Genomic DNA, 14,443 nt, shown 5'->3' with positions numbered 1-14,443 from the left:
AATTGTACATAACAGGGAACAAAAAATAGTGTGTATCGTAGTAAATTATTATAGCAACGACAATTTGATACTGCTATTATAAGAAAGTGAACAGTGAAAATAGTCATACTACATACGTATTTCGTTACTGTAAGATCACTACGATTTTTGCATATGATGCAAAGACAGTTATTGGATGCCATTATAACTGTCCTTTATTTTTCATAACTACGACTTAAACGAGCTGACAATGTTCAATTATATATATCGTCGAAGTACATTTGTGATTCTACGTAATTTTCATTTAATTACTAGAAGGAGACAAAAACTTTGCAACTGGTTAACACAAAAAATCTTGTAGGTAGTTATGCCATGTTTCTAGCTGTATTCGTTAAAATGAGGAAAAATTCAACCAAAAAGTATAATTTTGCTAGTGCATGTTGACCTTCAAGAACATGAAGTGAGGACGTTTTATGACGGCTAAATGCGGATTCTGATTATCTGCCTGGTTCGTGACTGCGAGTCGTCCATTGCCCTCACTTTCGTTGATCGACGGTGATGGATAGTGTGAATATCACCACGCAAACCTTATCGAAGAATGCTGTAACAGATGGTTGCCTGTCCACGACTAAACGAATAGCAGTCATCTACATTGACACTTTTAGTGGTGTCTGCGTGTTTAGACGCTGAAGGATCTAAACCTGTGCATGATTTTAGCATGTTTTTACGTTGATATGTTCTGGAAAGCATCGAAAATATTACCCGGAAAGGGTTTGACCAACTTGTAAGGGCATTTCTCGAAACCTTACGCTACTCAAAGTGTTAGGCTTTCGGAATTTTGTCACCGCACCTTGGTTCTAGGTGGTAAACACGTGCGCTGAAGCAATTTGTAGGTGTATTTTAAGAAAGAGGTGGGAAGATGAGGTCTGGGTTAGGTCTGGGTTAGGTATGTTTAAGAGACATCTGTTTATAGAAAAATGTCGGTACAGATGCAAGAGACCAGATTATCCAACAGCGTTTCGTTTGTAGCAGAAAATGTAGGTCTTTCAGAAGTTAGTTTTAATGAGTGGATTTTAGCACACATTTTAATTGGTATAGCATTTTTTTTATGCAAAACTGCGTTGCCTTTGAGAGCTGTCTTCATCCCTTTAGTTTGGCCGATTGCCAATAAAAAAAGTACGTGTTGAATAATTTTCTAAGAATTACTTTTCACCAGTTTCATCGAAATCGGCGAGTAAGGATTGGATATGTTTCCTTGTTAGTAGAAATCAAAGGATGTGATGTCTGACAAATTTGAAAGCAAGATTATTGCATCACTGTGACCAGTTCAGACACAATTTTTGGAATAACAGAGGTCTAACAACCTGGAAAAGTTTGCGATGTTATTTGAACGCATCTGTGTTGATGCATACTAGCGCATAAGTGAAAGTAGCGAGTAATAGACAGACATGCCAACCTAATCGTATGCGCACCTTAAGGGGAGGTTCCGGTCTAGAGCCCCCAAAAATAGGTGATCTTTAGGAATTAATTAAAGGAAAACTACTACATATAATTCAATGGGACTTTTTGCATTGTATTAAGGATGTCTTAAGCTACAGAAATATATTTTTTGTTTTATAATTAATCATTACAGACGGCACTGGGGAGTCGTTAAAGTCAAGGCGTCAAAAAAATGATACAAATCGGTGGGACCTGTATCTCCAAAAGTTATTATCCGATTCGACTGAAACTTTTTTTTATTTTGAAGAATATACTTCTGGCTAGGGAGGAAACCAGAAAAAAATAAAAAAATGACAATTTTTTTAGAAATTTTTTTTTCATCTTTTCAACGCCTTTGAAAATGATAAATATTCAATTTTTGTATTTTTTCTGGTTTCCCTGCTAGCCAGAAGTATATTCTTCAAAGTAAAAAAAGTTTCAGTCGAATCGAATAATAACTTTTGGACATACAGGTCCCACTGTTTTGAGAACACTGTTTCGAGAAAAACGCGTTTAAAGTTTTACATGAGTGCCGAGTGGCCGGGGGTTCCCCATGCATTTGCCGCTACTCAAATGCCTATAACTTCGGCAATTTTACGAATTTTAACCAATCCTTTTAAACACGCATTCCTAAAAGGTTGAACATTCGAAAAATGAAATAAAAAAAATCGAGTTTTAGAGCGGAACCTCCCCTTAAACGAATCTGCAAAATCGATTATTTCGAAAACGAACCCTCGTACAAAAATATTTTATTTCACATTCGCGCCTTCTTCCTAGATATAAAATCAATCCTTTTTTAATTGCATCACAAACTACGCACTACCCTATATATATATATGCGCATACTGTATTGTGGAATTTCTTAAAATTTGTGAAATCGTTTTTTGGATACACCAGTAAACGATTGATGAAATATACAAAATTAACAGATCAACAAGTTTAAGGGTCTAATTTGTTAATACATACCAAGTTCAGCAGTTAATCCATTTTATAATTTTATTTGATGGTGTGTTTATTGTTGTATATTTTAAGACTTTCCTTGCGGGTCACGGAAAATTCCGCGTTTCCGTATATGTCTGTTAACTGTGCATTACCTACGGAATAATCCGTTTCTCTATTTCATTGTCTTTTACGCAGACTGTAAAAGTTTCTCGCGGCCAATGGCCGGACAAGCGTGAAACGACCACCGATAAAGTGTTAATACATGTCTATATTTCTAAACAAATGTCTGTTGAACTAAATGGGCACTATTGAAATTCCAAAATCCTCTACTTTATTTGGTTCCTTCTTTAAAATGTTATTTCGCGATCGTACAGGATGACACTTGTTTTACGTGTAATAATGTGTAACGCACAAGCACAGCTTTCATTGTACTTACTGTATTTGTTTTGATTTCTTGTTTAAGTTCCATTATCGTTTGGTTACTGGTTCCCCTCAGTTTCAATTTGTTGTACTAATTTACGTAGTCATTGAAGTGCAACTGCGAGGAATTATGATGGAAAGAACCAGGCGATGGAGAAACATTTGCTGAATGTGAATTGTTTCAGAAGATATATGTGAATATAGCAGGGTATAGTTAAATTATAGCAGAGTTCTGCTATACGAGCTTGCACGAATATTGGTTTACGTACATTGAACGATATAAGATCGTATCTTATAAATGTTTATCTATATGGATATATAGATATACGTGCATAAACACGACACATATTACCACACAGCCAACATCAGATACACGCATACACAGACACATATATTATATATGTATATATATTTTTCAGATCTAGAAAGACCCATCCTGGTGCTGTAGTACACTTGAGTGATAATCCTTTAGATTTGAGCAAGGTACGCGTGTTTTTGAGTACGTTTTATTTTGCATTGTTCTCCATCCTTACATTAACATGACGCCATTTCGTATATCTTTGGAAACTATGTCGATTTAATTAAATAAAATCATGATACGCTAGGCTATTTTCAGTGTCCATTCGGGCATCTTTTATGAACTTCTCTTGACGTGTTTATTGTAACAAGAAACAGAAGTGTGTGTTTGCATGTTGTGTGTATGCATGCGTGCATGCCATTACTGTCGTATACAAGGACTAAATCAAGTTGTTTCCCTCCAATAAAATCGCATCATTCGATTTGTCACTAACACATTCAGCATACGGGCGGAAGAATAATGAAAAGTTATGTCATACATTTGGTAATGGTGTTCACAGTTCAAGTAGTAACACTTTGTTTATTGCAACACATAACGCTAAGGGTCGAATTGACATTGATTCGATAAAATTCGTTCCACTTCCAAACGGAAAATAAGAATACTTCTTTGTTATTCGCAGGATTAATTATGACAAACACTGGTAAATATATCTAATAAATTCGTGAATGGGCAAAAGTTTTATTCCTTTTTTTTTATTTTTACTGTGTGGCTGGCTTCATTTACTTTCTTATGGTCCGGTAGTTGATGTTACGATTGTACTTATAATTTTACAAATAACGTTATTTATACAACGTGTAATATACAGTATTTATTCGCTATAAGCCTGTGGCTACAGTGTATAGGGAACATGTTTTTTTTAGGCCTGTTTTCTCTCACTTTCGTTCCCGGCAAGACAGCAACTCGCTGGTTCGCTCTGCATAAGTGCCAGAAATGGTGGGTATATCGACGAGCTTATAGCGTAGAGCGCAAGTCGAGCTTATAGCGCGAGAATACTGTACATGTATAACATATTACTTCCACAATGTTTTTACATAAGGAATAACGTTACTTGTTGTATATTTAGTGCATCTTTTGTTGTTCCCGTTCTTTTGTAATCCTTACTACTCTTATATCAGTTTAATAAATGTGTATAGCAATGTCGTGTTAGTTCACAAAATTATGAGGAGCTTGACAAAAATTTATCTCACCATTACAATGACTCATCTTTTTATACGTTCTCCATGTATAACATTTCTTTTACAATCATCTTTAATGTAATCTTATTGGTATCACGGTATATACATGTGTGCATATGTAAGATGTTCTCAAAGGTATTTGTCATTCAGAATCGAGGATACAAATGCAGTATAAATCAATCAGATCATACAAATTTCTACAAGCATATCAGAAACTGGAGACTTTCTAGCATATTCCGCTAATTAATATCTATCTATACAGCATACTTGCGCTGGTTAATATCCTATACGCACACATATTAGACCTTATATAGTACATTAAAGGTACAGAAAAGAATTGAATATTACAAGAATGTATCAATACCACTTTATGAGATGACCTTATACTTTAATATAGAATTAATAGATCAAAGATATGTGTATGAGTATCATTTATAAAAATGAAGTATTTGACATATGAATTAATCTCAAGTGTTATTAACCCTTTAACATACGCGCCCGTGATGTACACAGGCCTACCTGAACAACAAAATTTGTACATGCTCATATCAGAGGCAATACTTGATACGTTCGTTCCAAGCAGTTCTTTCATTTTACTGGTAAAATCTATTACTTATTTCCTGGTATCTTATACTGTAACGCATACAGTGTAGTGCTAATATTTTCCTTTGTATATAATTCACTAAATAATGATACATCCTACAGGGGTTGTACTGGTATTCCTACTTAAAAATGAAATCCGGTATTTTTGCAAGGACTGAAATTTCGGATAGCATGTTGTGGCTTGTTTCAAAATGTGCCACATAAATATACACACTTAAATTTTTAGTCGATTTTTCAGTTGTTTTGATGGATACTGGCTTAATTGATAAAAGAAATAACTCTGGTTATCATAACAAAGAATTGTTGTTATTATTCCTCACTATTATACCACTGCAAATGAATCAAACTTGTTACAGTATTCATGGACTATAATTTTATATAAACAGATTTGATGGTTGTTTACCGAGAAAAGTAAACAAAACTTGTATATTAAAGGGTTAATTATTATCACCGACTTTGGAAAATTATTTGTTTGCCATTTTCAAGAGATATTCTTGTTCCATTAATATGGGAAATTGATGCTATAAATTGAATCACATTCAATTTCTACAATGCACATCTTTGGGTTTAAATTTACAAAGAAATTATATTTTAATATGTGGTTGAATTTTCTATGAATTGTAATGTTTTTATTACTAAACGTAAAAAAAGTTATAAAAAAAAATTGAAGATAAAACGAATATACTGGCATATAAAGTAAATGCTTCAATCTATTTATCAAACACAATTCATATGTCAAATGTTCTTTACATATGTACATATATAAATGGGATCACTTGAAATGCAATATTTAATAATTTTGCATAAGTTGAATGATTGAATTATAATAGGAACTACTTCGTAGTACATGACATTTAAATTGTTAACTTGTGTGTAAGTATTAAGAAATGAATAGAATCTAAAATTAATATCCTTGGTAATGGTATTTCTAATTTAACAGTAGGAACGATATAATAGTTAGATTCTCCCTGAAATGAAAATATCGTATAACAATCGGCGGATATCAATTATAATTTCAATTTAGTATATGGTATTCCTTATCATACGCCTTGTATGTGTGTGTATACGCGACACGTGCGCACGACATTTACATGGCTACTTGCATATCCTATGTGCGAGTATCGTGTACTCAAGGGCTGGAAATGCCACAGCATTATTATTTTTCTTGATTATATTAATTTTACTGTGGAAAATTTCTAGAAAATTCAGAACAACTATAAACTGATGTTTCTATCATAGTAATATCTATGTAATTTTGTATTCGTGTATTTAGTATCGTCTAACATTGAATTATTTGTAATCAGAAATTAATATCGCATTGTACATATTGTGGTGGGACACAGTTTTCAATCTATTTTCTTTGTCTCGTACAAAATGGAAATTACAGTAAACGTTAAAGTTCAAACAACCGATGCTAAAACGTTCCATTCGTGTAACGTTTTTGAAAACTAGTAACCACAATATTTTGATATTTCATTTCCATATGTCATCATCATGCTGCTAATAAATATGCATATTCTATTACATTTTCTGGAAGTCCTCAGTTTATTAGAACCTCATTGATTTTTATGTTAAAAACCATAATTACACACGTGTTCCAAAAGACACCGATCACTACACTTAAAATAATTTCTTTAATTTTAAGAATCATTCTGCACCACATTTTCATACTTGCTCCTTTTGTTTGTACGTAACTTGTATTATAAATTTACGACGAATTATACAATCATGTTACGAGATTACATTTTATTACAGATATTTATATGTATATTTCTCCTTAGTACAGTTATTTAGGAAATAAATTATTTTCCTCGTCAAGATACTCGGCTTTCATGTATTAAAATTCTGTTTGCAGATGCTGATAGGGTACGAATCGGGACAAATAGTTTTGTGGGATTTAAAAACGAGAAATGCGGATTACAGATGCCAAAGCGATGTACCATTGAAATCGATATCATGGCATCACGAGGGTAAACAGTTTATGTGTAGTCACACGGATGGTTCTTTGTCAACATGGACGGTGCGTCAAGTGAAATCAACGAACGTAACCTACCCACACGGTGAGAATCTTTTTTTGTGCATCTAAAATAAAGGGGCGATGGACGTTATTGTTATAGTCCGATTATCTAAAGAAGGCACCTTGGGACCGGGGCCAGAACTTGCGATGTTGCCGCTACTCCAGACTCGTGATTGATGTTTCCCATACGCGGCTCCCTACATCTTGACCAATGACTTTCGACTACTTAGGTGTTGGCCTAGAGAGTAATCGTTGTCTTTGTCGGGTGTATATCGCTATCTTTTTCGAGAAGGCGAGGCCAACGTCCTTCCCATAGGGATTTTACAGAGTGTCGAATCTTATTGACGATTGCGGACGGCACGCGCCAGAATTAGGGATTGCAAACCGGTAAATCGGTTTGAAGCTTTTTTTCACTGATAACGTAGTAGATATCGACGGAATTATGCGGTACATATATGCGCTACTATTTCTCGCGATCTACCGGTAAATATCGAGAAATACATAATTTACCGGTAAATATCGAGAAATACGTAATTTACCGGTAAATATCGAGAAATACGTAATTTACCGCTTAATATTGAGAAATACGTAACTTACCGGTAAATATCGAGAAATACGTAATTTATCGAATTCCCGGTAAAAATTTGGCGAATTACTGGTAAAAATTGTATGTATAGCAATGTAGCGCATATATATAGCGCATAATTCCGTCGACATCTACTAAGTTATCAGTGAAAAGAAACTTCAAACCGATTTACCGGTTTGCAAGCCCTAGCCAGAATGAATTGGCGGACAAGTCGAGGAATACAGGCCCTTAGGATTCTTATTCTATTTAGGGTCATTCCACGCCAAGTCGATCACTTTTTGCACTCGTGTCAGGTCCAGAATTGCCGGAACGTTCTGGACGAGAAGGGAGTTTTCTTGTCCCGTCGCCTCCAACATAACCTAAACCCTAAGGTCGGCCGGTTACACCGCAATGGAGTATCTGTGCGGGGCAGGTGGATTGGCTTTGAAGGATCAAGGAGGAAAAGAAGAGGTGCGTTTTATCTTGGGACCGTCAGCCAGACTCATCAGTAGGGTTATAGCTGACGGCCCCTGCCCTAGACACACACGGGGACACAAGAGGACATAATTTGGAACTTGTATACATATGAAATGAGATTGGGAATTAGAACTTGCGAGAAGGTTAGACCTCTGGTGGCGCTCGCCGACACTAAGTCGCGAAACCGTGGTGGGGCCGGGACGTCACACTCGATATCAGGGGTTTTGTTTAAACTGAAATATTAGGAGATATTTCAGTCATCACTTTGCTGGTTTTGAATTTATTTAATTTTTGCCTATTTTCATGAAACCGAGCTGTGCTTATGAATTTTTATCCCGGAAATTCTTTATCGTATTGAATTCATTCTTTTTTATTTTAATCTAGAAGGCGCGGCCTATTCTAATAATATTTTTTTAGATTGAAAAATTAATTTTGTAATTTATAAAATTATGACCAAAAATTCATTTTGCAAATTTCTCCTCGACGGTCGCTTGTTTCCAAGTGTAAAAAAATATGCCCATATTGCTTCAAATAGATCTTCAAATTTCGAAGCTTTATTCTGAAAGATTAATTCTTCTCGATTAAAGTAAAAGAAAATTAACCCAATGCTGTTGATAGTTTTCGAGATAGAAATTCATAAGTACAGCATCTTTCCACGAACGTAGGCAGAAATCGCACAATTTAAAGTCCTATATTTTGTAACCAAGTTCAAAAACCACTAAAGAATGACTCTAACCTTTCCATAATTTCACGTGATTCACATAATACATATTGCATTCTGATTAAAGTCTCTAAAAATGTGATCGGATGTGGCGTGGAGTGACTTGTAGATGAAGGAATCTGTTTTATCGAGCCAGCGAGAGAGACACAGTTGCGCTTGAAGGTAAAAAGAGAGACTTCGGATCTGCTACACAACGTGACAACGTCGCACGAAGTACAGGGGGAGCGGGCATTGGGTCTCTCCCGAGCCACGCGCGCCGGCTGACTGGCCGCCCAGGTGCTTTCTTTAGGAAATCAGACTATAGTATTATAATAAGAATTTTTTAACAAACTCACAATCCAATTTTCGCCTTCTCTCGAGTATCCAACGAAATTGCAAACGGTTTTTTTTTTTGGTATTTCTCGAAAATGTACCAAAGGTGTGGATTAGCTTATAATATATAATATTACTGTTACAACGATGTTGCAAATGGATTTTCGACTTCTGTTGCAGCTGTATAGAAGTGGGAAGCGTTTTGAAATGATATGGAAATGGTATATACGTATTGTGCGTTGCTGAGAAGAAGTCTAACGGGACGGCGTAGGGGCAAAAGTGGTACTTCGCTTGCACCACCTATGTTCTGTTCGCTATCTTCGTATTCGTCAATGTTGCACGATAACCCAGCTGTCCAAGGGCTCGAAAGCTCTTTGGGATTCTCCCACTCCCGTCCGCCACGTCAGGGATCCTGCGCGTCGCTGACGCTACACACGACGTGTGTATTTGTGACACACGCCGCCACGGCGAGGCCAATACGATACCTGATACCAAATAAGAATGAACTTGCCGACCGACGAGTTTAGACTAGTTCTGCGTGCGTTGGCGCCCGCAGAAGTCGCTATTTACTTACCCCTACCAACGCTCCTTCGGCTGCGCACCTATTCCACACCGAAAGCGTTGACGTGACGTCACTTGGTGATACACCATGTGTTTGTTTGGATGTTTTCAAACTGTTGATACAGAGTTTGATTTACACTTGAAATACCCCATATATCAGAGATGCACAAAGAATCGCTTGGAGCCGGAGACCTCTTTGCGATTCTGGGTGGTGGGCCAGAGGCGAGCGTGGAGCTGTTACATTGTTAAGCACAGTATGGGTGAGGGCAACTGCAGTAGTGTGTGTGGTGCGAGTCTCCACGCACATAGAGTCTTACAGTTACCACGACCTTTTGCTGTGGTTAGCAACGTAACAGCTCCACGCTTGGTTTTGACCAGGCTTCCAGTATCGCAAAGAGGTCTCTGGCTCCGAGCGGCTATTTGCGCACCTCTGCCGTAAGAGATCAGGAACGGTGGGTGGTAAAGTGGAGGAACAGGGACCTCGCGGCAGTCCAAGAGCTCAGCCGCATGCGCGAAACAAGTTCTTTCTTATTTAGTATCGAGAATACTACATTTTGCTCGCGGATATTGTGTGGGGTCGGAACGGTTGGAAGGAAAAGCGGCACGTGAGGTGCCCCACCGCTGGTATAAACAATCAGACTCGCATTCCTTTCGCTTGCTATCTTCTCAGCAACGCACAGTACATATGTGTAAGTGGTGTAGACATGATAAAATACTTGTGTAGGATCGATGTAAGATAATGGTGTGATACAAGCGATGTAGGAATATCGCAGGGAACGTGTGGGAAAATGCACAGCCTCTCGATGATATGCTTGTACCTAAAACATACGAACGTTTCTTGAATATCTTTCTGGAAATTATAAACCGTCTAAACCGAACCAAAGTTACTTAAAATAACTGTGATTCGAATTGCCCCCTTTAACAATCAAATTGCCTCCCTGTGGGGCGTGGGCCCCACGTTGGGAAACACTGTTGTATCCCGTACTAGAGCTGTTCGAGTACACGAATATTCGAGTAGCTCGAAATTCGATTCGAGCCGAGACTCGGTCGAATCGGGAGTTCATGTCTGCTACGAGGTGGAACCAATTATGCTATAAATTACTCAAAACTGTTGGAAACCGTTCTCTACCGCCGACTCGCGGAACAATACGGTCATAAACCGCGACCCTGGGGAAATGCTCTGGAGAAACTACTTGGGTATATGTTTGTACACTCGCTGGCCGAATAGCCTGAGTGGCGCCTGGAACCCGCGGCACGTGCCGTTATGCCCCCCCCCCCCCTCGCGTTGAAGACGAATCTGAAAAGACTAAAAGGTCTACCCCCCCCTGATAGCCAGATCTGGGCAGCAGAATCTGACGTCAGAACTGCAGCAGTCTGTGTTCGCATTTGGCTGCGTTCTGATGTGCAGAGCCTGAGGTGCAGTACCTGATGTCAGATGGACAGCAATTGCCTACAGATGGCGCTGTTGCTGTGCCTAGACGATACCCAAGGACACGGATACGTCTCATCCTTCCATCTTTCGAGGACGAGACATAAAACCGGACGGCAAGATGTATCAAATCCAAACTAACCGCCACAGTAACCTCTCGATATGTGCTCGCGGCTAGGGGCTGGCGGCGAGCGCTTAACAAATAGCGTCGACGATTCCGAGCCGCCGATGGCTGGCGCGTGTGAGACAATCCAAGAGCGAGAAAGTGGAAACGAAAAACTTGACGAGACGTTGTCGTCTGCTACGAAAGAGAGAAAGTATGATACTCTGTCTCGCTTCGTCTTTCATGTGCCTACGCTCTGTCTCTTGGAGCTCAATCCGCGTGCGGGCCTGCTGCGATATGTAGTGCTCATTCAATATCGGATCTCATCGCATCATATTTTCTCCACAGACGAGGTATAAGATAGAATGTGAGGCTCGTTCAGACACGTTCAGTTATTTAGTGGAGTGGCGAGTAGCCACTTAATTACATTATATAGATGTAGATTACCTTATGAGTAAAGGTATCCCACGTGACAACTTTATGAGTATGGCTACACTTGCTGTGGATTGTTATAGAAACCCTTTCAGTACAATCAATAGACCCACTATACATATAGCTACGAAAATATGCTGATATAGCATATATGTGCAGATACATCACGAAAGAGTTGGCGAATGATCTTGCCTCCTCAACTTTTACATTGTGCCATATCTTATATTTATTTTATTTCTCTATTTTGTTTACAGCAAAAACCACAAAAGACGGGGAACCAGAACCTTGTAAATCAATTCAAAAAGTAGAATGGAAGCTCTCTAGATCTGGGTAAGGTATAATTAATGTTTCTTTTCCTATGCATTTTAATTAATTAGTAATTCGTTTCAAAATGTCGAATTTTACAGTTCATAAATCTTTATAATTTGATAAATTATACGTAGTAAATAATTGCTTGTCTAATTAAATTTTTTATAATCCTGTAAAAGCGAAAATCAAACCAACTATAGTCTGATTTACTAAAGAAGGTGCCTTGGGACCGGGGCCAGAACTTGCGATGTTGCCGCTACTGCAGACTCGTGATTGGTGCTTCCTCTACGCGGCACCCTTGCCAATGTCACCTTGGCCAATGACTTTCGATTACTTAGCTGTGGCCTAGAGTAATCTTTGTCTGTGTCGAGTGTATATCACTATCCTCTTCGAGAGAGCGAGGCCAACGACCTTCCCATAGAGATTTGACAGAGTGTCGAATTTTATTGACGATTGCGGACGGCACGCGGCATGCAGAATAAATGGCGGACAAGTGGTGGAATACAGGCTCATAGGGAGAGACATGTCCTGGCGGACTTGCATTACCGAAAGGCATCTCCTTAACCCGACGGGGTGGTTCCCTTGCTTTCTGACATCACGTCGACTTTTTGTAGGCCCGGGCTACTTGTTTGCTGCATGCCGACGGAGAGGTTTTACTCGCGAGTCCGCTTGTCATGGAGGATGCGCCGATCTATCCTAGCTTCGGACAGGGTCCTACACGCTCCTCTCAAGCGAGTGTACGGGTCATTAGCCGTTTCCTGCGTCGTTGCTCTATAGCCAACTCAATCTCGCGGGACTGTCCTAAGCGTTGACGTTAACCTATGACCAGATATTCCGGTGTAAGTTAGTTCCCTTGCATAATGCGTCAGTCTGTGCTACTAATCCTAAGCGCGCGCAAGCGCGCCCGTCGTTCCCCGACGTTAGTCGGTGACGACTACCCGTGGGTCCTTGATTTGTATTCGTGCTGCTATCGAGAGTTCGGGTCGTTGAGTTTTCAATCCGAGATGCGTGCCCTTGTCTGCCCCACCTATCTCGTGGTAGCGATTTCTTCTTTTGCGGGAGGGGCCCCCTGCTTCCCCGGGCCCTAGTTACACATGCCCAGGATCGTGGCAGGTTGACGATTCTCATTGAGGATCGAGAGAACCCCTTCATGGCCCTCCTTACACTCCTCTCCTATACTTGCTAAGCTGTACTGGGTTTGTGCCCGTCCCTTAACCCCCTCCCATTCTTTAGTCTACCTTCTTCTATGCTGTACCTATTGAGACGGCCCCGCCGACTTCGCCGAAGTTCTCGGTATCGGAAACATCGGGCTCCATCGTGGTTTTCGTCCCGGGTTCCATCCCAACCGACCACAAGACTCCAACTTCCCCGAAATCGCTAGGCAATATCAGTTTCATCGAGCTCGCTACCGGTGGCCAGCACCCGAGAAAGGCACTGCTCCTCCCTTCTCCCCCTCTAATATCTTCGAGCTTGTGGCCTATCGCCACCCTGAGTCCCGTGTCGCGGTTCGCATGTGCGTTCCCGCGTGGGTTCGCGGTGCCTCCCCCCCCACTCCTTGTTCCTATTTGATTCGCGATCGTGGTGCTGGGGCGGCTGTGATTTTACCTGCGGATTTTCGTAGCACCTCTCGCCTCGCCCTTTTAGCCGTGGGTCTGGCGTGGATGCTTCGATCCTCCGTCGACATCAACGGTCGTCTGTTCAATTGTTGCCCGATCGTGTTTAGTCGCAAATTTAGGAATGTTATTCTTTGTATTCTTTAATTACGTGTTAACTGGATGCAAGAGGAGTCGATGCGAAGAATCTTTGCGTTACTATATATTATTTTATAGAGTGTTGCGATCTGTACATCCTGAGACAGGTCCGCAGGCATTTGCGTTCGAAGGCCCTCAGTTTCTTTAGTGTGGTGTGGTTGGAATTCCACCAAATGGGTGAAGCGTATGTTATGATGGGACGTATTATTAGCATGTATAAGATTATCTTGACTCGGTTAGTTAGCTGTGTGCAATGGAACATTCTGCTATGGGCCTGAAATGCTCTGTGTGCTTTTCCGGGTTGAATATCTAGGTGTTGGTTGCCACGTAATAGGTAATCAATGGTGACTCCCTGGTATTTGACAGCTTTAGCATGAGGGATTTTTTCTCTATTTGAGGTACCAGGAACAGTGATGGATATTTTGAATTTATTACTGTTAGCTTTGGCTTTGGAGGAGAGCCGGGCTAGCTAGGTTTGCGGAAAAGTATTGTGACTGATTTCTTAGGGTTTATTTTTAGGTTCCACTGAATAAAGTATTTATTAATTTTATCCACCGTGTCCTCTAATTTTTTTTGGACTAACAAGGGGACATCGCGGTAGTGGAAATCGCTTTTGAAACGACAGTACAGGGTCAGCGTTTTATCCTGCAACCCGCGCTCGCGCGATCAGGTAAAATGGCAACAGCGCCTCACGGACGCATTCCACTTCAACCATGCACCGTCCCGGCGTTCGGAGAGTTGCCAGCGACCGCTGGACAGCAGTGATGCCCGAGCTTCGAGAATTTTGGGATAGAGACCGCCACGGGTCTC

General features: G+C 39.9%; 1 protein-coding gene across 11 annotated transcripts in view; it reads left to right on the top strand.

The window, feature by feature from the left end:
• Tomosyn (syntaxin-binding protein tomosyn) overlaps nucleotides 1-14,443 on the top strand; it is a 144,334-nt gene that overhangs the window by 62,029 nt on the left and 67,862 nt on the right. For 10 of the 11 annotated variants that reach the window (XM_076810338.1, XM_076810342.1, XM_076810335.1 and 7 more), the window contains 3 exons: nucleotides 3,240-3,303; nucleotides 6,812-7,016; nucleotides 11,828-11,903. In XM_076810338.1, coding sequence (XP_076666453.1) covers nucleotides 3,240-3,303; nucleotides 6,812-7,016; nucleotides 11,828-11,903 — 345 coding nt within the window. The remainder of the gene's footprint in view (nucleotides 1-3,239; nucleotides 3,304-6,811; nucleotides 7,017-11,827; nucleotides 11,904-14,443) is intronic. The other variant, XM_076810343.1, reaches the window with a different exon arrangement.

The sequence above is a fragment of the Andrena cerasifolii genome, chromosome 4 (assembly GCF_050908995.1).
Source record: "Andrena cerasifolii isolate SP2316 chromosome 4, iyAndCera1_principal, whole genome shotgun sequence".
Lineage (NCBI taxonomy): Eukaryota > Metazoa > Arthropoda > Insecta > Hymenoptera > Andrenidae > Andrena > Andrena cerasifolii.
This window is presented reverse-complemented; position numbering and strand designations above follow the sequence as displayed.